Source organism: Ailuropoda melanoleuca, chromosome 20 (genome assembly GCF_002007445.2).
Source record: "Ailuropoda melanoleuca isolate Jingjing chromosome 20, ASM200744v2, whole genome shotgun sequence".
NCBI classification, from domain to species: domain Eukaryota; kingdom Metazoa; phylum Chordata; class Mammalia; order Carnivora; family Ursidae; genus Ailuropoda; species Ailuropoda melanoleuca.
Window position 1 is genome coordinate 15,135,727 of NC_048237.1, and position 25,522 is coordinate 15,161,248.

Sequence of the window (25,522 nt, forward strand, 5' to 3'; positions counted from 1 at the left end):
CTGCAGTGTGGGGATATCCAGGTTAGGGCTTTTTGAAGTTAACTTCATGAAAAACTGTCACCAACTTTTAAAATAATGAGAAAATATTCTGCTTGATGTTGCTGTGCACAACACATGACTCAATAGGAAGAAACTCTATTTAGAACCTCTGACTTCATTTTGCATAGTATAAAGCAAAAGAAAAATCCAATTCCATTAGAACATAGGTTCAGGAAGAAACAAAGACTGAAAATTGCACACACTAGTCAGAAACCTCAGCTCTAAAACACAGAATTAATTAATTTCCTTTCTTTTCAATGAAACATTCATTAAAATGAAAGGTGTCCAAAAAAAGTAACAAAGCATGCCAATTACATGCCAACCAGCGGACTGTTTACCTAGCTTATATAAGGTAAACTTCAAGCTTGACTCAGGAAAGACATGGAGAATGGCTCCATAATGGCCACAGTGGTTTTCTTTGGCATATTTTTGGGCCAGTAAGGGAAGGAAAAGAGTTTCAGTTGCAAAAAAGCCAAAAAATGGGCATACGAACTTTGATGTCTTTTAGGCAAAGGGTCTAGGCTTCTAATGAAGCTGGGCTATAGGATATGCAGTTTTCCTCATTTTGAAATAGAGGCATCAGACAAAGCAATTTCTAAGACCATTTCTATATTGAAAATTGAGAAAAACTAAGCTTGTAGTTCAAAATAAGTCAAGATTAAGTCAAGGAAGGGTAAAGTATTGCCTGGGGACTTCAGGAATTCTGTTCCTAGCGTGGACTCTACAAATGTAGATTTTATAAAGGTGTTTATACTTTTTAATAGAGAATAGTTAATTGATTTACTTTGCTTTAGTAAAACATTAAAAAAAAAACCCCGATATATATTGATGTATGTATTTCACTAGGTTCATTCAAAATTGAAAAACATTTGGAATAATTAAAATGTCTAACACGATTTTGCTTTCTCATTTCTTTTTAGAACTGTTATTTTGGCTTACATAAATATTGGCCTTATACATCTGCTGTACTTGGATAACTACTTTGAAGCTACTTGGCACTTTTCTGAGGCTATTAGACTTGATCCTTTATATATTCAAAGCTATATTTGTCGAGCAGAAACCTATCAGAAGGTATTTAAGTTTTGAAAACTTTGATTTTCTTAAAAAAAGTTTTAATTTTCTGGATATCTGCCTGTTCAATATAATTTTAGTTTATTAATGTATTTGTTTTCAGTTAATTATAGAGACTAATGCATTTTCAAGCAATAACTATTAAGTAGATATAGTTAACGATAATTACCTATGTATAAAGCCTCTACTTATGAGGCATGAATTTTTGTCTTTCAATTTTAAAAAATAATAACTTTTTTCCTTATTCCAAAAACAATATATATTTATTTCATGTAATATATGTATCCAAATAAGTTAAAAGCCATCCATAATTTTATTCTCTAGAGACAACTACTGTTAACGTTTTGCAGTCTGTTGGTTTTGACTGTGTGTGTGTGTGTGTGTGTGTGTGTGTGTGTAGTGTGTGTGTGTGTGTAGTGAGTAGGTGGGTTTGTAGAATGGGATCCATGCATATAATGAGATCCTACTCATTCCACTTACCTTTAAATTTTGTTTAAATTTTATAAGTTATTTAAATTAAAAAATGTAATTTATCTTTAGTGTTGTAAAGTCAAACAATGCAATAAATAGTGCAAGTCCTCCCTGATTCCAACCAAATCTGACTTTCCAGAGATAAACACTACTAACTCCTCTTTCTACCTTTCGAGATAGATATCCCTATTTACCATTCCACCACTAATCATCCTGTCAAAGACACTGTCATTCCTGACCAGGATTATTGCAGGGACCTCTTGGTCTTCTTGCTTCTGTTCTTTACTACTTTTTGGTGGATTTTCAATACAGCAGCTATAATGATCCTGTTAAAACATGTCAGATTATTCCACTTTGCCCAAAACCCTTTAATAGCTTCCCTTGTGCTCAGGATAAAAGCCAAATCCTGCAAAAGCCAAAGGCCTACAAGAGCCACAGGAATGGGCTCCTTATTACCTTTCTACCCTTGTCCTCTATATGTCCTCTAGTCACACTGGTTTGAGTTAGGATAGTCTAGTTTGTGCTGTGGTTAAACACATACACATACACACACACACCCCAGAAAACTCCAAAACACTTAAAAAATCACTGTAATAAAATAACAAAGGTATATTTCTTGCTCACACTGCTTGTCCACCGAGAGTTGGTTAGAGGGTCTTCTCCATTGTCCACATCTCAGGACCCAGTGTGACTAGAGTCCCTCCTTGATGGTGGAGGTAAAAGACCCAGGGCAGACTTAGTATTGTCCCCAGGGAAAGTTTGCTCTTGACTATTGTTGGGGAAGGGATGGACATACTTGTGGTGTGTGGTCCTTTTGCTTAACTCTATGTTGATGGAGCTGAGGGCTTCTGGGGAAGTTGGAACTCCCTCCAGGCACACTTACAAACCAAAGCACCAGCATGATATCAGGGTATAAGGACATTATTCAAAGTCTCATTTTTCTGAGGAGGAAAAAATCTCTATGCGATAATGGTTGAATAAATTGTGCTGTATTCACACCATAGAATATTATGTAGTAAATAAAAATAGCAATTAGAACAATACCAGTCAACTTAGAGGGGTTTCCATGAGATATTGTGGAATAAGAAAAGCAAGATTCAGAAAAGAGTGTTAAGCGTGTACAATATGATCCCATGTAAATAAAACAATTGCAAATCAAACCCTGTGCTTGTATATAGAAGAACGCACATTCCTACTATGTGGGTTCAGCCTCCGGAACGAATCTAATCTAAGGCTGCCTGGAGAAGTCCCACCCCAGGACAGCTTATAAAGATCAGACAGTGAGCCTCCATCTTTTCCAAACAGGGGTTCCTCAATGTGTGGATTTCGGAACAGGTGGAACAGTGCAGACATAATAAGACTAGATGGTCTATTAATTACATCAAGCAGAGCAGGGTCAGCTTGAGAAGCACGGAAGTTCCACAGATATTCTCAAATTTATATAAACACATTTTAAACTCTTTACTTTTGGATTCCTTCTTTTGACTCCATCCACTATTTCCTCCAAACAGCTTGTACATTTCAACAGATACTGCCTGCTTCTATGCACAAATTAGTTCTGTGCATTCTCCTCTTTGTATCACTATGTCAGTATTGTAAGAGGAGTTGTTGATGTCCCAGGTTCATTTTGCTGGAGTCTCTACTAGTCGTCTTTCTGTGATATTCCCGATGATAGTAGGTTTTTGTTCCCACATTTGTACAAAACCAGATTATGCTCCTGTGACCTGTATTAAGGAAAATCAATGTTTACTTTTCATTACGTATTGATTTTAAACATATAATTTCCATTATTCTTTTCTTTTCTTTTATTCATTCATTTACTTATTAAGTGCAAACTTGTTTTCCCTCACTTTTTTTTTTTAAAGATTTTATTTATCTATTCCAAAGAGACGGAGACAGCCAGCGAGAGAGGGAGCACAAGCAGGGGGAGTGGGAAAGGAAGAAGCAGGCTCATAGCGGAGGAGCCTGATGTGGGGCTCGATCCCAGATCGCCGGGATCACGCCCTGAGCTGAAGGCAGACGCTTAACCGCTGTGCCACCCAGGCGCCCCTCCTCACTTATTTTTTTTTAAAGATTTTATTTATTTATTTAGCGGGAGAGAGAGCACACACATGCAAGCAGGGGGAGGAGCAAAGGGAGAGAAAGAATCTCAAGCAGACTCCATGTACTGAGCATGGAGTCTGATGTGGGGCTCGATTTCATGACCCTGAGATCGTAACCTGACCTGAAATCAAGAGTGGGTCACTCAACCAACTGAGTCACCCAGGTGCCCCATACCTCCCTTATTTTTAAGTGGAATTTACTTTTAGTTTTTATTTTACCATCTTTTGCATGCTAGTTTATTAACATAAGTAAAGCTTAGTGGAAAGGTATTCTGGTTGAAGGAGAAAAACCAAAAAGCCAAATGAAAAGGGAAAACAAACTAATAAAGTATGATATAATCACATTTATGTAAAATTATATATATATATAGATATGTGTGTGTATGTGTGTGTAATCATTCTTCAAAATTAAAGATAAATTGTTTTAAAGAACCAAAGACTTTGCATCATAAACTTCTCTTTAACTTCTCTGTATCCTATTTGCTTTGATGATTCTTAAAAAAATATGTATTAAGAGATGTTCTTGCAAAATTTCTGTACTGAAGGGTGGGAGAGAAACATCAGAAGGGAAGCAATCAGAATTTATTATAAGCAAAGTTTCTGTTTATCACTCAACAGTTGCATAAACTGAAAAAGGCAGTAAGAGAGTTATCTCGTGCTATCCACCTTCAGCCAGATGGAATCCAATTATATATAATAAGGTATGAACATAGAAATGGAGTTCTTCTTGGGATAACTTAGCACATGAGCTATGAGCTAGCTGTTGGGATCTTTACTTCCCTCTTGATCCTTCTAGTGTCCTTTTTTTACATTTAGTCTCCCAGCAATGGCCATCTTCCAACTAGCAAGTCAGATATAGCTATTGTATTTGTTAAATTTTAAGATAATTTACATTATAAAGTAACTAAATCTTTCCCTTTGCTCTATCCTTGCATCAAAACACAACTGTTTAAGCTATGCTATGGTCCAGTAATCCCACTACTGGGTATTTATCCAAAGAATACAAAAACACTAATTCGAAGATATATATGCATCTCCATGTTTATTGCAGCATTATTTACAACAGCCAAATTATGGAAGCAGCCCAAATGTTTCTCGATAGGTGAATGGATAAAGAAGATGTGTATATATACAGTGGAATGTTACTCAGCCACAAAAAAGAATGAAATCTTGCCATTTGAAACAACATGGATGGATCTAGAGGTTTTAATGCTGCAAAATAAACTAGCCAGTCAGAGAAAAACAAATACCATATGATTTCACTCATATGTGGAATTTAAGAAAAAAAAAAAGGGGGAAAAAAGAGACAAACCAAAAACAGACTCTTAACTATACAGAACAAACAGAGGGTTACCAGAGGGGAGATAGGGGGAGGGGATGGGTGAAATTTTTATGGCTGAGTAATATTCTTTTTTTTTTTTTAAAGATTATTTATTTATTTATTTGACAGAGACAGAGACAGCCAGCGAGAGAGGGAACACAAGCAGGGGGAGTGGGAGAGGAAGAAGCAGGCTCATAGAGGAGGAGCCTGATGTGGGGCTCGATCCTAGAACACTGGGATCACGCCCTGAGCCAAAGGCAGACGCTTAACCGCTGTGCCACCCAGGCACCCCTTGGCTGAGTAATATTCTTTTGCACATATATACCACATCTCCTTAAAAATTTAAGTGCTGTTGACACACAACGTTACATTAGTTCCATGTATGCAACATAGTGATTCAATAACTCTATACCTTGTTCTATGCTTCCCACAAGTGTAGCTACCAACCAAATAATACTATTACAATACCATTGACTATATTTCATATGCTGTACCTTTCATCCCCATGATTTATTCATTTCCTAACTGGAAGCCTGTACCTCCCATTCCTCTGCAACTATTTTGTCCACCCCCCACCCCCTTCCCTCTGGCAACTGTTCTCTGTGTTTATGGGCCTGTTTCTGCTTTTGTTGTTTTTTCATTTGGTTTTTGGATCCCACATATAAGTGAGATCATATGGTACTTGTCTTTTTCAGTCTGAGTTATTTCACTTGGCATAATACATCTTCTTTACCTATTCATCTACTGATGGACACTTAGATTGCTTCCATATCTTAGGTATGGTAAATAATGCTGCAATGACAAAGTGGTGCATATATTGTTTTAAATTAATGTTTCATTTTCTTTGGATAAATACTCAAAAGTAGAATTTTTGGATCATATGGTATTTCTATTTTTAATTTTCTGAGGAACTTCCATACTGTTTTCCATAGTGGCTGTACCCATTTGCATTCCTATCAACTGCACAAGGGTTTCCTTTTCTCCACATCCTCAATACTTGTTATTTCTTGGCTTTTTGATAATAGCCATTCTGACAGGTATAAGGTAATATCTCATTGTGGTTTTGATCTGTGTTTTCCTGATGATTAATGATGTTGAGCGTCCTTTGGCAATCTACATGTCTTCTTTGGAAAAGTGTCTGTTCAGGTCCTTTGCCCATTTTTAATCAGATTATTTGTTTTTTTTTTCTGGTATTGAGTTGTATGAGTTCTTTATATATTTTGGATATAAGCCCCTTATCAGATATAACATTTGCAAACATCTTCTCCCATTCACTAGGTTGACTTTTCACTTTGTTAATGGTTTCCTTTGCTGTGCAAAAGCTTTTTATTTTTTAGTTCAGTGTAGTTCCATTTGTTTATTTTTGCTATTGTTTCCTTTGCCTGAGGAGACAGTTTTTGGTCTATGTTTTCTTTTAGGAGTTCTATAGTTTCAGGTTTTATATTAGATAATGTCTTTGATCCATTTTGAGTTTATTTTTGTGTATGGTATAAGAAAGTGGTGCAGTTTCATTCTTTTGCATATAGCTCTCCAGTTTTCCTAGCACCACTTATTAAAGAGACTGTCTTTTCTCTATTGTATAATCTTGCCTCCTTTTTCATAGATTGACTGACCATACAAGTGTGTGTTTATTTCTGGGCTCTCTAATCTCTCTTCTGTTGTCTGTTTTTGTGCGAGTACCATACTGCTTTCATTATATAGCTTTTTAGTATGATTTGAAATCAGGGGGTATGATACTTCTAGCTTTGTTCTTTCTCAAGATTGATTTGGCTACTTGGGGTCTTTTGTGGTTTTATAAAAATTTTAGGATTAGTTGTTCTATTTTTATGAAAAAGGCCATTGGTATTTTGATATGGATTGCATTGAATCTCTAGATTTCTTTGGGTAGTATGGGCATTTTAATATTAATTTTCCATCTATAAGTGCTGAATATCTTTCCATTTGTGTCATCTTCAGTTTCTTTCATCAGTGCCTTATAATTTTCAGAGTCCAGCTCTTTCACGTCCTTGGTTAAATTTATTCCTAGGAATTTGATTCTTTTTGAAGCAATTGTAAATACGATTTTTAAAAAATTTCTCTTTCTGATTGTTCATTATTTAGTGTATAGAAGCAACAGATTTTTGTATATTCATTTTGTATCCTGTAACTTTACTGAATTCATTTATTAGTTCTAATAGTTTTTCTCTTTTTTTGGAGTATTTAGGGTTTTCTATGTATAATATCATGTCATCTGCAAATAGTGAGAGATTTACCTCTTCCTTTCTAATTTGGATGCCTTTTATTTCTTTTTCTTGTCTTATTGCTGTGGCTAGGACTTTGATGTTAAATAAAAGTGGCAAGAATGGGCATTCTTGTCTTATTTCTGGTCTTAGTGGAAAACTTTTAGTTTTTCACCACTGAATATGATGTTAGCTGTGGGTTTAGAGTATAACATTTAAAATACAGATCATTGGAAAAAGATTTGAGTATTTTTCTTTCAGCTTCACTTTTCCTTAATTGTTTTCACCACATCTGCATTCTAATTGGTCTATTTAGACTACATAAAATGTTTATAATTTTTGCATTGTTTTTATCATACATATGTAAGTATGAATAAAAGCATTGTAACTGTAAAAACTTTAGTGACTTGTTATAAGGAATTTTATTTAGAAAAATTATTTTTAACTGCTTAAAATTAAAAGGCATTATTTCTTCCAGAGGACAGTATCTTCTTATGATGAAATGTTATGATCTTGCAAAGTTTACTATTTATCAAGTAGCAGAAATGAACAAAGGTAAATATAATTAATACAAAATTATAATTGTCTTAATTTTAAAATAAATACCTCCTAAAAATGTTTATACTGTTTGCAGTAACTACGTATGGATAACATGAAAGGTTTACATCATCAGAGACAGACTTTGAAACTTGATATCTTCAGTTTCACATATACATAGTCAACAATTAAATGCTTCATAATGAAGTGAGTTTTGTGGGAGATTATTATAGGAGATGCCAGGGTTATACTTTTTATACTTTCATTTTTTTGTTTTTGTTGTTGTTTATAATTGGAATGTCTTATTGTTTGTTGGTGGTAAACAGATTTTAGTATTGTATTGTTTTATTAATCTATATTTCAAAGGTAGGTTATTGAATTGCTTGAATTCTTTAAAATAATTATATTCTAAATCCTAAATACTTGGCAAAGATATTAATAAACTTTCTTTTCCTTTTAGGTCTCATTGAGTTGAGTCCTATTCAGCAAGCACTCATTTATTCATTTTGTAAAAACCATGACAAGGCCATTCAGGTCTTGGATGGGATCACTGTGAACAGGCCTGAGCTCACCATGTATACCCTATTAGCAAAAGCCCAAATGAAGGCCAAGAGAAACAAGGTGAAAAGTTTTGCATAACATTTACTAACCCTATTAAGAGAGTTTTTCTACTGTGCTTAGAATGATGGCTTATGTGCTTTTTTTTTATAAAGCTAAATTATAACATTTATTTATTGATTCTTGTGTTAACATTTGGGTTATTTCTTTTCCTCTTAAGGGTAGGGCTGCTATAAATATTCTTTTTCATGTATTCTGTTAACATGTGAGATAGTTTTCTAGGATATATCCCTAGGAGTGGAATTGCTGGTATGTAGAGAATGTGAATATCTAACGTTCAAGAAAGTGACACATTATTACATAGGGTTGTACCAATTTATTCTCCCACCTGTCACGCATGTGTGTGCCTGTTGATCTCTATCCTCTACTGTAAATGGTTATCAGACTTTATTTTCGTCAATTTGGTAGATAAAAACTGATGTCTCATTGTGGTCTTAATTCACATTTCTCTGTTTGAACACAGATTGAATATCTTCTTATGTTTGTTAACCACTCATATTTCCTGTCCCATCAATATCCTAAACATATTTTTTGTTTGTTTATCTTGTTCTTAGTGATTTTAGGCATTAAAAAATAAATTCTGTATATTAATCGTTTGTTGGTTGTTAGATTTGCCATGTATCTTCTTGCAATTTGTGGCTGGTTTTACAGAGGGTCTTAATTTTAATGTAGTAGAATAAATATATTTTTTGTTTTATTGTCTTGGCTTTAAAAAAATTCTTGTTTAAGAAGTTTTTCCCTATCCCAAGGTCATATGGATATTATTCCATATTTTCTTCTAAAAGCTTAAAAGTTTTGCTTTTTCCATTTAAGACTTTAACATAAATTGATTTCTTTGAGTGTGAGAAAAGTGATAAAATATCAATTTCCCCATATGGATATTCAAGTGTTCTAGTATCATTTATTGAAATGTCCTCTCAACCCAAAGATCTGAAGCAGTGCATCTATCATATTATAAATATTCATGTACATGCAGATCTGAATTTGGGCTTTCTATTCTGTTCTTTTAGTCAGTTTTTCTATTCCTGGCCCCATAGTGCAAAGTTTTTATTTTTATTTTTTTAAGATTTATTTCTTTATTTTTAGAGAGGGAGAAAGAGAGAGAGAGAGAGAGAGAGAGAGCCGGGGGAGGAGGGGCTGAGGGAGGGAGAGAAAATCTCAAGCAGACTCCCTCCTGAGCATGGAGCCCGATGCAGGCTCATGACCCCAAGATCATGACCTGAGCTGAAATCAAGAGTAGGATGCTCACCCAGCTGAGCCACCCAGGTGCCACTACAATGTCTTAATTACTATGATAGTTAATTATTATAGTTTTTTGTAATACTTGATATCTGGTAGAGCTAGTCCCTATGCCATATTCTTCTCTAGGAAATTCCTGATTATTCTTGGACTTTTACTCTTCTATATACATTTTAAATTCAGCTTGTCAAGCTCTGTTAAAAACTCTGTCAGAATTTTGATTGAATTATATTTAACCTCTAGGTTATTTTAGGGAGAATTGACACCTTTATGATATTGAATTTCTTTTTGGAATACTCTTAGATTTACTTTAACCTCCTCTCCCCCTACCCATCCCTCTGTAGATACCTGGAGTTACCTTTGATTGCCCTCTTCTATCCAATCAATAGTGATGTTCTCTTGGGTCTTTCTAGATATCTCTTAATACTACATCCTTTCTCTATTTCTATGGCCATTATTGTAGTCCAAAGCATGTTTTTATTTTGCTAGAATGATAGCAACAGCGTTGTACTTTTCCAAGCTTTTATCCACACAACAGCTGCAGTACTCTACCTAGAATGTAAATATGCTTTACCTGTAAGCCTCTCCAGAGCTTCCGAGGAGTCTTTTTTAGAGTAATGAAGAAGCGACAGGTAGGACATCAGCTACAAGAGGAAGCAGGAGGAAGTGAAGATGTGTTCACTTTAATTTAAATGGGATGGAAGACTTTATGGACTCAGATAGTGAAGGGACAGTAATCCAGAAGAGGAAGAAAATAACTTGTGTTCAGGCAGGGCTGAAGGAGTTGAGGTCAAGGACACAGCTTGAGGAATTAGCTCTGAAAAGGAGAAGAAAGGAAAGAAAGGAGAGAAAGACAGGAGAGAAAAAAGGTGGAAATGAAGGAAGATACAGATACATTGAAAAATAAAAAGGAGGGAAATAGAGAAAGAAGGTGATGTCTTCTTTCTACTGCAAGGTCGTGCGCTTGAGAGTGAGGATGGAAAGATGGACATTGTGGTGGGCTGTAAATACATGAAGTAAAACCTAAGTGAGGGGCACAGAGGACACTTAGCATATCCAAGCTAAATCTCATGGTGTCTTTAGTAATTTAATGTAATTAAGAAAATGGGCTAAAGAGTCACAAATATTTGTGTTTCCATATAGATAAATACCTCTATTAGTTTATTATGAAAAGTCATTTCTATCTGGAAAATGGAATTTTTTTCATTAATGAGTTTCAACTCTTTTGACTAAATAGTTTAAATAGGTGATTTTTGATGTTAGTTTATTTCCTGGTGCCAGGAAAAACCCATTAAGAGCACAGTAGGACAAAATAAATGTTGATTAAAACCACATCAGATATTATCATTAGAAATCCCTTACTATCTAATAGCCGTCCAATATTTCTTCCAGGAAAATTACTAAAAAATTGGTCATAAACTAGTCTATAAATTTAAGTTGATTATAGACTACAAGAAAATAACCTTTAGAATTTAGAAATTATAGTTTCAAAAGTGCACATGTATAAGCCTGCTTAAGTGGATTGTAGGAGAGACACCTTGGTGGGATTCCCTGCCATCAGATTCCCCGCCTGGGTCCTCGTCTGGTGCTGCACTGACAAGGCCTGTGTCTTTACCAGGCCTGTGTGCCTAGGGTGAAATGAGAGTCAGGCTGTGTACTCAGAATTCCCTTTACCGTTTAAGCTGTCATGTTTGTCATGTTGAATAAATATTAGAAACATTCTCGTCTTTTTTTTTTTTTTAATCATTCTAGGAAGCTGTGAGAATGTTTAAAAAGGCTTTGGATATCTTTTCTCATTCTGATAAAGGACCAAATGCCATACAAGCTTCAGCAGACTGTCTGTATAACTTGGGTCTTTGTTACATGGAGGAAGGCAACGTACAAATGGTATTTTGTATATTTAGAGCATAGATTATTTGTGATTTTAGAAATTTATTGCTTGCATTCAATTGTTTCTGACCTATACAGTGAGTGACTAGACCAAATTTCTTATAAAGGTTGGTTTATTACAATCAGTGTGCACTCTGCAATGCCTGCTATATTGTTTTATTTATTCAACACATTTTATTTAATGCTGTTTGTCAACAATTTTCCAAAGACTAATGTCTGTTTCCTACCAAAACAATGAATCTAGCTGTAAGAAATTATTATAGCAGAATATTTTCATCACATTAGCATGAATTTACTTCTTAAATTATAAGTACTTTATTTTTTATTTTTATTTTTTTTCAAGATTTTATTTGTTTATTTAGAGAGAGTGAGTGAGTAGGGGGGGCAGAGGGATAGGGAGAGAGAAAATCTCAAGCAGACTCCATTTTAAAATTGTCAATGATGTGATAAATAAATAAAATAATTGCTATTTTATAATGGCTAATACTGGATATTTCATAATTTAATCTCTCTACACACAGACATGGAGACACAGATGCACACAGGCGCACACACACACACAGACACACACACACCCACACATACACCATTCCAGTCTTTGTATTCATACAGTCTTGCATCTCCATAAACTTGGAAAAGAGTTGCACTTGATTAGTTGTTCCATTAGGAAATCCCAACAAATGTAAGATTAATTATAAATCTTTTCTGTATTTTTAGCCCTTTTAGAGAGCCAGAGCAAACCAACCTTTGCTTTACAATGTTGGGAAAAATTTTAGATTTCCGTTGTTAGGAAATGCCATAACTATGTATCTGCTATGGTTCTTGGGCCCTCGTGAAAAATAAATGTACAGATTGTACTTTCTTTGAATAAACACAATATGAAGAATAACAATTAAAATTATACCTCCAGAAGTACTGTTATCAGCAACATGGATTATGTTGACATTAGTCTAGGAATAAAGGGACCTATAAATTATAGTAATAAACCTGACTTGTTTATATTACTTTTATTTTCTTCACAATGTTCACTGGGAAAAATGTATTTAAAATGACCAAAAATAAGTGAAAACTTTTCAACAACTGTTACACACTATAATTTATTAACATTTTAAATGAATATATTCTATTCATCAACATATGCTACTCACTAATGTATTCTACTCACTACTTAACAAAATACTCTTCTAGGCTTTTGATTGTTTTACAAAAGCTGTGAAAGCAAATCCTGAATTTGCAGAAGGCTTTTATCAACGTGGGCTTTGTAAAGTAAAACTCCACAAGGATAGCTCGGTCCTGGATTTTAATCGTGCAATCACCCTCAATCCGAAACATTACCAGGTATTTAAACAAACAATTTCAGTGATTTGGAGAGTGTGTCAAATTTGTTAAAACTATTAAATCTTTATATGTCATTGTTATTAGTTAGCAAGTATCGGTTACTTATACCTACTTTTCAGCTGTGTTTTGATAATTCGTATATCTGTGTTTCCCCTTGAACTAAAAATTTTGTTTCCAACAGTGATACTTTATGTAGAAGTGCTTCATGAATTGTGATGTTTATAAATATTGTTAATATTTTATTGTACCTATTAAATTATGATTTTATATACCATGTTATTAATTTTATTTACTTCATATTTTGCTATCACATTTATTCCTGCCTTTTAAGAGACTGTAGAGACAACACAAAATTCAATAGGTGAAGCTTGATTGTATCCTGAGTTTAAAAGCCTATGAAATTTAAATATACTAAATATTAGATGATTTTAGAGAATACTATTAATTTTCTTACATATATAATGGTAGTGTGCTTATGGAGGAGAATGTTTGCATAATGGAAAACCTGGGGGTGAAATATGATGATGTCTACAACTTATTTTCAAATAGTTCAGAAAAAATAGATACAACAAATACTGCAAAATAATAATTATTGAATCCAAATGGTAGTCATATGGATGTTCATTGTACTATTTTTTTCAATTACTCTATATGTTCAAAATATTTTCTTTTTTTAGAAAAAGATCGATTTATTTATTTGAGAGAGAGTGTACGCATGGGTAGGGGGAGGGGCAGAGGGAGAGAGAGAGAATCTCAAGCGGACTCCCCACTGAGCACAGAAGCTACATGGGGCTTGGTCCCACTACCCTGCCGAGATCATGACCTGAGCCGAAACCGAGAGTCGCATGCTCAACTGACTGAGCCACCCAGGCGCCTGTTTGAAATATTTTCTAATAAAAGAGAGTGGGGGAAGAAAGACTGTATATTATACCATCTTTGGATGGCATGGACTTGTTCAAGCCACTATATATTTTGGGAGAATCAATGCTTTTACTAAAATATCCGTTCCTGCTTTCCTCTGTTCTTTCTCTGAAAAGGCATACTTAAGCCGAGTAGCCTTCTACGGTTTGAAAGGGAGGTACTCCAAAGCAATACTGAATTGTAACGAGGCCATCAAAATTTACCCTCAGAGCGTGCGCGCCTATATCTACAGAGGAGTTCTGAAACACTACAACAAGGTAGGGCCGTGTCCTGCCTTGTTAACTGAGATAGCAGAGCGGGCGATGCTCAGATGCCCAGCCGGGACTCGCCTCCTTGTTTTCTCTGTGGGAGGAGAATCACCATGGTATAAAGGGCAGACCTGCGTAGTACACTCGATACTTTCACAGTACATCCAAGGGATTTCAAGTCATAATTTTGCACAAACTAGTGATATTTATTTTTGATGTTTGTATTTTAAATAGCACTTACTGTTTATCTTAAGAAAGTAGTGTATATTCATTGCAAAGGATTTGGAAAATACACAGGGGAGTAAAGGAGCAGATTAAAATCACCTATTATCCCCACCATCAAATGACAATTCCTGAGAGCATTTTGGTTTATTTACTTTTAGTCTTTTTTTCCCTGAAAATAAGATATGTATTTTCCAAAATTGGAATGATGCTACTTATAAATTTGTTGTGCCTTGCTTCTCACAATCTTTGAAGATACCATTTTTAATGACTGAATAATAGTCTACCATATTTTTTTTGTTGGACATTTGGGTTGTTTTAAATGTTTTACTATTTTACTGTCTTAAATAATACAGTTACACACCCTGAGAACAAGGTCATTGCCTGAGTTTGTGATTGATTTCCAACCAGAAATCACTGGATCAAATAAGTACCACTGATATCTGATACTTCAGGGAATACTTTGTTTCTCCCTACTTTTCTTTTCTGACCTTTCTTTGTAACTATTTCATATGAAATATTTTGCAAATAATACCTTAAAGCAAAGGTAAGACCTTGTATGACATGTTAATTCCATGAAAATTACTATCTACAGAAATGAATGATTTAAGGTATCAGCGAAGCATCAAAGAGGAAGTGAAAGAGAACATGGATAGAAAACATGACCATTATGTTACATAACAGCATGAGTGACAGAAGCAAGTGAGGTTCGGTGAATGTTTGCTGGATGAATGTGGCTTATTTCTCTTTTACTAATAAGAAGCATATCTTCTTTTTGCTTTATAGCAATATTGGCAATAAGATAATCATCTAAATTAAATTATATGTTGAATTTTATTTGCAGGTAGGAGAAACATTATTATAATAATTCCTACCAAGAGATCTTAATTAACTCTGTGAAAGATTAGCTTAGTTGTCTTAATTTCACAGATGATGCACTGAATGGGTAAATAAATGTTCCAAAAATTTCGATAGAATTAAGAATTTATTTTGCAATTAAATTTCAGTCCATTATGATTAACCCTTCTTATCTAATTATTTTTTTTCTTTGTAGACTTATCAGCTAGCAATTACAGATTTAACTACAGCTATCAATATGGACAAAAACAGTTATGTAGCATTTTATAACAGAGCATTATGTTACACCAAGATAAATGAACTTCGAATGGTAAGATGACCATTTTAGTAAACTACACGTTACAGCATTTGTAAACACATTTAAAGCATGTGTAAAGCATTTCCTTATTTCTGTTATAATTTTGAGAAAGAATTCCTGTGGAAATACACACACAGAAACGCACATACACAAACTTGAGAAACCAAAGAACCATTTCAAAGAATATTTAATGTTTTGTTGGTATTCAGCAACTATTTTTATATAATCTTTGGACTGTCAGATGAAAACTAGAAGCACTTAAAGGGATTTATAAATTAAAATATATTACACAATTCTCATTTGAGTGAATGTTTCTATGATGTACTGCTTGGAGAATTTTTAAGCAGTGATCACCAGCAATATTGTTGCTTCAAAATCTCAACACTAGCTAGAACAGTTTGTCCGGGGATTTTTTTGAACGGTACTCAGACCACAGGCACAGCACAAAGTTTTCCATGATGGTTTCCAGGTCCAGGACCAGTGATGAATGTTTCCTGTGTATTTTAAAGCCTCAACTGATGGCTGCAGTCAACCTTTTTCTCTATTTGTCCTGATCCACCTTCTACCTGAGCAAACCCTCTTTTCTGTTTTCTAATCTTACCTTTCTCTTCCCTACCCTTGTAGGTTTGGTCCTTTTCCAATCAAGATCCCTCACTGGCCAACTGGTCTTAATCCTCTCACTCTTTTCTGTCGTCTGCTCGTCTTCCCTTCTTCTCTCTCTCTGTTTCCATCATCAGTGAAGCTTTGAGTGAGAGACCACATCATATTCCTGCTGTTCTGTGCGAACATACTTCTCCAACCTCCGTGAAATTTGGAAAGTGAAATCTGTTTAAAACATTTGGAGATTTAGAAATGTATTTGCTGTGAAGGGAAGAAGTTGAGAACCGTTGTTTCTACTTAAGAGACTGTAGAATTCCTGGTAGCCAGTCTGTCGGGTTTCCTGCAGAAATGTTGACTAATGAATAACTAATTTTTAACAAAGGAGTTGTTAAGATTCTAAGAGCTAATTAAAGGGTCATTTATCAAGTAACCTGCACAGCAGGTGTCTTTGATGGCTCCCTCCCCACCCCCATTCCTGCCTTTTCTGGGTAACTCTGAAGCCACAAACAATGGACTGGGTGGGGGCAGGGAACTCCCATTTTTGTTATCTCTGATATATAGCAGAATCAGTGTTCTATGAATAGGGAAAATGAAAAGCTACCTAGAGATCTAACTAGAATAATAACTTATTGGTTATTTTAGAGCTACCAGGTACCGAGCGCATTTCCTCCAACTGAGTCACTTTACAGAGGAGGAAATGGAAGCAGGGAGAAGTTAGAAACACATCCAAGTCACACAGAGTAGAAACCTGTATTGGTGTTCACAGGTTTGTTTGCTTCTGGTTAACAGTCTTTAGGTGGCTTTGTAAAACTATCTGACCTCCAGTATGTGGACCGGATGTCATTTAACAGTGTCACCGCCTCCCTTTTTGTCTCCCTCCACCTGTTTCTCAGCATTCCTGCCATCACTAGAGTGAGAAAACCCAAGTACCTTTCTGCAGAAAATGTCCTTAGGCATTCTTCCAATATATGGTTTCATAAAAAATTAAGAAAAGGTGAATTCTGCTTCCTAACACCTCATTTTAATATAAATAACAGTTATCACTTACTTTGGGCTTATTGGGTGACAAGCACTGAGCTAAATGCTTTACCAATATACAATCAAAATATTTTTCAGTGGATGTTTGCAACAATATGATAAGTTATTAATATTCCAATTTTACAGATGAGGAAACTGAGGCTTAGTGTTAAGTAATTTCCCCAAGATTGGAGAGGTAGTAATAATAGCGGAGGCACGATCCAAATCCTGCTCATTGACCTTCCTGACGTCTCATTTTCCACCTTTTGTTTCCTCTCATGTCACATATTCAGCTACTTAGGGGATCTCTAAGGCGTCTGACAGGAACACGTACAAACCACATACAGTTCTGGGATTCTGTGACAGGAGAATTGCAAACATTCTGGGTTTGTTTTGTTTTATGCATATTACGAATTATTTTTACAGCCCTGGCAGAGGTTTGCTTAGAATTACGTCACTGTGTACATATAGGATCTTTAATTGTACAGTGCTTTTAGACACTTGAGTGTCTGGGAATGAAACACTAGAGAAGGACCAAGGAGCAAATAGTAAAATACTTATCTGCATTTTCAGTTAGCATGTGCTGCAGGCACACACGATTTGGCCCTTTTCTTTTTTCTTTTATTTTTTTTAATTTTATTTTATTATATTATGTTAATCACCCTTTCTGATGAAGCCATAGAGGTCGCTTTCCAGCGGCAAACAGGCTTGAGGGATGGAATGTAGGAGGGCCCACGGCGACCCCCTGGCTGAGTAGAAGGCCCAACAGGTGACCCACCTCAAAATATCCATAGACCTTAACTACCCAATGGGCTTCTTACAACGAGGCACAGTTACCAAAAAAAGGGAAGGTTCCATACTCGGCATACCTCTTCACTTTCCCCCTCTAAACAGCCGCCACCCACTGCCTCCTTGCAGACAGCTCTCCTCTGCTGTCCTGCCCGCCACCTGCCACTCCCGTACGGTGTATGTGATAAACTTCTATCTCCTTCGTTCTGCTTCAGGTGGAATCTATCACTGCCCATGCCACCAGTTTCCACCCCATCAGTGCCGAACATCTGGGGGCCCCCATCCGATCGAGAGACACCCCATTTAAACACCACAGAAACCCATATGGCTCTTTTGGACAAAATGTTCAGTAGGAAAATGAGTTAAGAGATTCAGCTCCAACCCAAATTTAGAATATTCCTAGTACCTGGTATAGAGTCAGTGAATTAAAAAAAAAAAAAGATGAAAGTAATGGAGAAAGGTCCTATGAGTTGATAATTCTTAGACTAGTGCCTTTCAAAACACGAGTATGCTTATCAAACATTTTGAAGTAATTTTCCAATGAGTGCTTATTTGTTAGTGTATTAAAATCCATTTTCATTGATTCATGATTTATTCATTCAACAAAAATTTATCTACTGCCTATTATAGGCAGGCACTGAGGTAATTATTGGCTTTACAATGATGAACAAAATAGATCAGCTCTGCCTCCACTTAGGTTTCAGTGGGAAAAACAATAAAACACTAAAAAGAAATTAAAATTTAAAAGGTAGCAAGTGCTCTGCTTTAATGTCAACAGTCATTTGGTGAAACTACTGAGTGGGGGAAGGGTATTGCATCGTTCCAAACCATATACAATAAAAATGCTTAGGATGATCCAAAGATAACATGTGAAAGCCGAGCACAGTGTGGACCATTAATTAAAGCATAGCAGTGTCTGTAATATTTAGTTAAATATCCTTTAAATCTGAATGATTATTTTTGGCCATAAAAGTAAGTGACATTAAAGAATCCATGTTAGGGCCTAGTTTGGGCATAAGCCCATTTGTTCATAGCCAAAGTGGTAAGGCTCTAAAGAGTTAAATCTATGTTGTAAGTGATTATTTTATTTTTAGGCATTAATGGATTATGGAATTGTGCTTCTTCTTGATGCTGGAGAAACTGTGACGTTAAATACGTTCATTAATCGTGGACTCATCTATGTAGAGCTGGAGCAGCATAGTTTCGCATTGGAGGTGAGCCTTCCTGTTTACTTGTAAAAATGAACCCATTCGATTTTGCACATTCTCTTCTGAAAACTAGTGAACAAATTTTTCTTGGTATAAATGGCAGTATTAATCAGCAATAACAATTTTAGCAAGAATTGTATTGAAGTACTTTGAATGAATAATAGAATCTTTACCAAAAAATGTGTATTTTTACTTTGTTTTGATTACAGGTAAATAGTTAATATGTAAAAAAGTGTTTCTGATTTGATGAAATATCAATACACTCACCTTCTCTCAGGGAGAATCTTGGCTACACATAAAGCTCAATTATTTGGCAAATAAAATGATTCATGTATCGATTTATTTTGCTGCTCAGTGCTTATTCTTCCCCATTCAAAATTTTCCTCATTCCCCATTGAAAACATATCAAAATAAATCTGTTTGTTTTGCATAGGGCAGAAAATGGCTGCTCAAAATAGGCTACTGGGAATAGACCTTTAAGTTAGTGGAAACAGGCACTCAGAGTTGCAATAAAAGAGCATCTGCAGTGTATCAAAGAGAAACAGGTTGTTTAAAATGTATTTTAGTAATTAATTGTTATTAATTATAATCAAACAAAATTCACCGTTCTCATTTTTATCTTATTTGTATTGTTTATTTTAAATTAATTTTGGAATTAAGATAAAGAGCTATGAGGCAAAAATCAAATAGCAATTTGAAGTTTGCAGTTAAATAATGGTAGTTTTGTTTTTGTGTTTCTGAGGAATGACAACAGAATACTGTGCAATGAGTGCTCCCTAATATTTTCACCTTTAGAGATGGCTTGTATTATTTTTCTGTGCCCTGGAGTTATCTTTTGAGATTCTGCCTCCACAGCAATACTTATTATTAAGGAAGTGTCTGAGAAATCTTATTCTAGGCAATTTATACTATAATGAAATGTAATTTCGAGAGTTGAACTCCTTTAGGTTTTGGTTTTGAGATATACCATTCAGAATTCCCTCAGGTAGGAGAAGCTAAAGAACTTCTTTGTTTGGAGTAGACAAGTAAGCTATAGAACTCTGGGCAACGGTGCTGGGGTGGAACAAGTGAGGAAAATGGGGGTTGGGAGCAAAAGACCTCAGCTGTTGGAGAATTAAATACAGGGCCTGTGTTATCTAACAAGTGAATACCATTTAGTACTTAGTAAAATCTTTCAGCTAGGAAGTACTGTGGCAGGATTTGAACTCAGATCTTTCTTGATTCCAAATCCTATGTTCTTTCTCACAAGGCAAGTAACCTGCATTGGCAGTAAAGTCATGGAGATCATTAAGACAGAGTTCCAGTCCTTGAGGAGCTCATGGTCTGGTGGGAATCTTTATTAACCCTTCCCTTTCTTTACCCCGCACCTATCTCATGAGCAAGTCCAGTCAGCTTTACCATCAAAGCATATTTTGAATTCATCACCTCTCATTTTTGCCACTGCTAACCTCCTAATTCAGGCTCAACCATCTCTCCCCTGGAGTGCTGTAATAACTTCTTAACTGGCCTCTCTGTTTTTGCTCTTGTTCCTCTGCATGCTGTTCTTTACACAGCAGCCAGAGAAACCTCTTAAAAACATAAAGAAGATCGAGTTATTCCTTTGCTCAAAATCTTCTATTGGCTTCCCATAACATTTAATATAATATCTGAATTCTTGACTATGGCCAGCCAATACCCCACATGTTCTGACTGTTGTCCGCTGATCTGACTCGTTGTCAGATATTCTTTTTTTCTTCACTCAGGTCAGTCCACTCTGGACTTTTGCTATTCCTTGGAAATGCCAGGCTCCCTTCCTGCCTCAGAGTCCTCATACAAGCTATTCCCTAAGCATACAACACTCTTCCCACTGATCTGTGTATGGTTCATACCCTCCTTTCCTTTCAGATTTATGCCCAAATGTGGCCTCCTTAGTCAAAAAGACCATAGATTGATTAAAATGGAATTTTTTTAAAAAAATTAAAATAACTCAAAATAAGTCTGGAAAGGGAAAACAAAGGAACAGAAAATAGAGGAAACCAGCAGAAAACAAAAAATAAAATTTAGACCTAAATCTAACTGTATCAATAGTTACATTAAATAGAAATGGTCAAAATATACCAATTAAAATAATGAGGATGTCAGATTGGAATTTTTAAAAATCCCTGACTATAGGGGCACCTGACTGGCACAGTTAAGTGTCTGACTCGGTTTCAGCTCAGGTCTTGATCTCAGGGTTGTGGAAATTGAGCCCTGAGTCAGGCTCCATGCTCTGCTTAAGACTCTCTCTCCCTCTGCCTCTCCCCACCTCTCTCTCTCTCTCTCTCTCTCTCTCTCGATCAAATAAATAAATAAATAAATAAAACTTTAAAAAAAGCCCTAGCTATACTCTGGCTGTAGGAAACATACTTTAAATATAATGACATAGATAGGTCAAAGTAAAGGCTGGGAAAAAAGCATGCCCTGCAAACACTAATTAAAAGTTGAAGATTTTTTCCTCAATGTAAAGTAAAAAAATATTAATTTGAAACATTAAATTAAAAAAAAGATGCAGGTTGAGGAAGAACCAGTGAAAGAATCTAAGACTTAACAATAAGAGCGCTAAGTAAAAAATCAAGAGAAAGCAGTGTCTTAAAACCTGCCGAGGGAAAAATGTTTCGTGGGAGTGATTGATAAATAGTGTGGTTAAGTAGGACAAATCCTGAAAACCTACTAGTTAATTGAAAGTTATATGTCCTACCTTCATAGGAGCATGTTGACCAGGAAGTAGAATGCAGCATTTGGACTGGCATTGTTTAGGAAGTTAATGGTTAAGCTGGCTGGATTGAGAACATTTGTTTATCTCTTTGTCCTCTTGAAAACCTACCAGGAAAACAATAAAGGAAAAAAAAAGATGTAATTCCACAAAGTTAAACATAGTGGAGAAGAGCTGTTCAGGGCACCCAAAACTACCACTCAAGATTTTAATACCTCAAACTTAAAAATAAATGGGTGGCCAAGGATCCTACACTTGAGGGAAGTGAAACAGAGACTAAAACAAACAAATGCATTGCTGTAGGTATATGGGATGGTGGCAGAAGGGGAGGTGCATGGAGTGGTGTAAGATAGCTAAATATTATCCAATTTCAGAAGTTAAACATGATACAATACTCTATTTAGAAATTTGAAGGTAAATAGCAGGACAAAACCCAGCAAGCTGTCAAAACAATTGTCTTTAGGGAGTGGACTTGGGTAAGGAGAGGGAGAGCAAGAGGGGAAGTGGGGGGTCACTATAAGCTTTGTACATTTTCTAGTTTTATTAGACCCTATGCATTGTATAATAAAGGTTACTTTGACAAGAATAAAAACCAATAAACAACAAATGCCTTTAGAGGCTACAAATTACAAAACAAATTTGCCGTATTAAATAAGAATAATGAGTTGAAAGTATATGTCGACATGGCCACTGTGAATGGTGACCATGCTTTCGAGGAGATTGGTAGTGACAAGAGCTAGAATGAGAAGGCCATGTGCAGTTTTCCGGGAGGGAAGATTGAGAGAAGGCACATTAGGGCAGGGCAGTGAGCCAAGGCTTAAAGATACAGAAAGCAGCAGGATTATGAGGGAGCAAGTTTTCAAAGGAGATAGGAAGGAATAAAGGCAAGAGTCCACCCTCTGACACAGAAAGTGAGACAGTGTGGGTGAAGGTCTTCACAAATAAACTCATCAGTGGAGGAAATGGGAGTTGGGATTTTGCTTTGTAGATGAGTGGCTTTGTGTGGTTTGTTATGATCTCCATATTAGAGAAAAGATTCATGCAGACAAGAAAAATCATAAAAATTCTGTTAGCTTTATTCTAAGTAATGCCAACAGTCATCATTTATGTCTATTGCTGATAATTAATGCCTAGTTACCATGTAGCTTTACAGTGCTTATGTATATAAAGTCAAGTTGACATTTGTAAATTGTATCTGATTACAAAATAAAACTTGGTATTCTCAGGCTTTTAAGTTTGTGGTCATTCCCCACAACTCCTCAAATTAATAAGAATGTTTGTAACAAATCTCACACTTGTAAATTTGCCTCTCTTTTAGCAAAACAATCCTTTTAGGGGAGTTAATTGGCAGCATATCTGATTAGGTTATATTTTAGTAGACAATAACTTTCTTATTTTCTCCCAAATATTTCCACTTCATATCAAAATATAAAATGGGGAGTCCACTTTCACAGATTAGTCTATGTAACTAATACCTTCCTCCCCCAGTAGGATCCCAGAGTGCTCATTTGACCCTACTACTCCCTCTTCCACCCCAGTATTTGCAGAAAACTCATTCTATCCCCACAAGACAGCCAGCTTCCTCCCTGTGGCAGAGTCTGGGAAGGTTTGTGGAAGAAAGAGGGGAAAAGAGAAGGAAAGGGGAAGGGAGAAGGAGAAGGATAGGGAGACCATCTATTATGGTTAACTCCTCTCCAGTGCCTAAGAGAGGCCAGTGAGCATTAGGGCCAAAAATTCGGGACCTTTTGCAGGTTTAGCTCTTTTAATTCTCTTAACAACCTCTTCCCCTGGGCCATGCAGGTCTATCTTAGCTGACTTCTCTAACTCAAAATCTTGGGGTTAGAGTTTACATTGCTCCCTCTCAGAGGCTTCTAGGATCCCTGGACAAAACAATCCACTTCTTCCCAGCAGTGTAGATTCCACAGGTAGGAACAGCCTTAGCATATCCACACAGAAGGCCCAGTTACACACTTTCTCTGGGCCTACGTGCCTGTTGTCCTATAGACATGTACTGCCAAAGCTTCTCTTCAAGTGAATTTCCATTTCTATCTAGATGGGGAAGTCTCTGATGGTATGCACTGGGGAAAAAACAATAAAATGGGAGCAAATGAAATATCTCATTATGGAGAACAGGGAAAAGCCACAAAAAAAGTGGAGACCAGTAACATAAGATTCTGAGTGAGTTTTCAGTTATGGGCTTCCTTTGCTCCATCCATTCTCACTAGCTGTGATACCAAAAGGAAAAATAAAGTTTTAGGAAGATGTATATTTTAATGCTTGTGTTAAGTATGTTCGTGGTAGAATCAAAGTTAGAAGAAAGTTTAAGAAAGTGCAAAAGGTAATATTGCAAAATTAACAAAAACTTATAAAATTGTTTCAGGATTTTAAACAAGCTGCACTAATAAGCAAGACTAATGTGAGCCTTTGTCAAGCCACTGCCATGTGCCATCACAGGTATGGAGGGCCATTTATGTTGGTGTGAGAGCAGGTAGAACATCATATTTATAATGATAGAAGAATAGAAGATGCAGAAGGAAATGTTGTGGAACTAACAGTACAAACATGGGGAGAGACACAAAGATTCCCTGTAAAGAAGTGGGGAGCACACCTGAATGTGTCATTACAATAAATGATTAAGCCAAATCTTTAAGAAAATACCTGCATCATGGCATTGGGGTACCCATCTGATAACAAGCCCATTTACTGGAAAGGACCTTGGTAATATACAAAATAAAATCATGCATGGCTTGAAATAGCTAAGAACAAAATAAAGTTAATTAATTCTGTTCATAAAATGGAGCTAACTTTTAAAAAACCTGTTTCCTGGAAGAGAGAGTGATTTCAAAACAATATATTTTCAAGAAAATTTCACGTTTAGAAAACATAGTTCTAGGGGCGCCTGGGGNGCATTGGGGTACCCATCTGATAACAAGCCCATTTACTGGAAAGGACCTTGGTAATATACAAAATAAAATCATGCATGGCTTGAAATAGCTAAGAACAAAATAAAGTTAATTAATTCTGTTCATAAAATGGAGCTAACTTTTAAAAAACCTGTTTCCTGGAAGAGAGAGTGATTTCAAAACAATATATTTTCAAGAAAATTTCACGTTTAGAAAACATAGTTCTAAATATAGAACTAATTACAACAATACCAGTAAATATCCACAAAGTACAATAAAATCTACAAGAAACATATTACTTAAACCATTATTACCTGTTTCTGGGGTTATTATAAAAATAAGTACTGGGACACCTGGGTGGTTCATTCAGTTAAGCATCCTGACTCTTGATCTCAACTTAGGTCTTGATCTCAGAATTGTGGGTTCGAGCCCTCTGTTGGGCTCCACACTTAAAGAAAAATAAAAGTAAGTTATAAAAGGGGAGAAAGGAATAGGCTCAAATACAGATGACAATCAGTTTAAAATTTACTCAGATAATATTAGAGTAGGTAGATTTTGTCAACTATAGTGTTTACATTTCTACATATATGTTTGGCATCTAAAAATTAATTTCTGGTCATTTTGCTTTTAAAAGCATAGAGATTCTGCACATGAAGATTTTAAGGTAGGATAAGATATGTTTGATTAAGTAATAGTTTACAGCATTATTTTTCATGAAACAACAGCAATTAATTGGAGGAGAAATTTGGATGTTCATAAATTATGCAGGCTAGCCTGTATAAATATCCAATTTAGAGAATAGAACATAGTTTGAATAATTTAGGAAATCAGCATTCTTTTTTCCCCCTTTAGGACGTATATAGTACAGCTACATTTTCCAAC

The 25,522-nt window shown here is 35.6% G+C and overlaps 1 protein-coding gene across 1 annotated transcript in view; it reads left to right on the plus strand.

Annotated features, from left to right (window-relative positions):
* Nucleotides 1–25,522, plus strand: part of TTC6 (tetratricopeptide repeat domain 6) — a 162,763-nt gene that overhangs the window by 113,131 nt on the left and 24,110 nt on the right. Inside the window, exons 17-26 of the mRNA XM_034648624.1 lie at nt 960–1,110; nt 4,302–4,384; nt 7,702–7,778; nt 8,221–8,381; nt 11,370–11,504; nt 12,696–12,845; nt 13,883–14,023; nt 15,291–15,404; nt 18,893–19,012; nt 24,118–24,191. Of these exons, the coding sequence (XP_034504515.1) occupies nt 960–1,110; nt 4,302–4,384; nt 7,702–7,778; nt 8,221–8,381; nt 11,370–11,504; nt 12,696–12,845; nt 13,883–14,023; nt 15,291–15,404; nt 18,893–19,012; nt 24,118–24,191 (1,206 nt within the window). The remainder of the gene's footprint in view (nt 1–959; nt 1,111–4,301; nt 4,385–7,701; nt 7,779–8,220; nt 8,382–11,369; nt 11,505–12,695; nt 12,846–13,882; nt 14,024–15,290; nt 15,405–18,892; nt 19,013–24,117; nt 24,192–25,522) is intronic.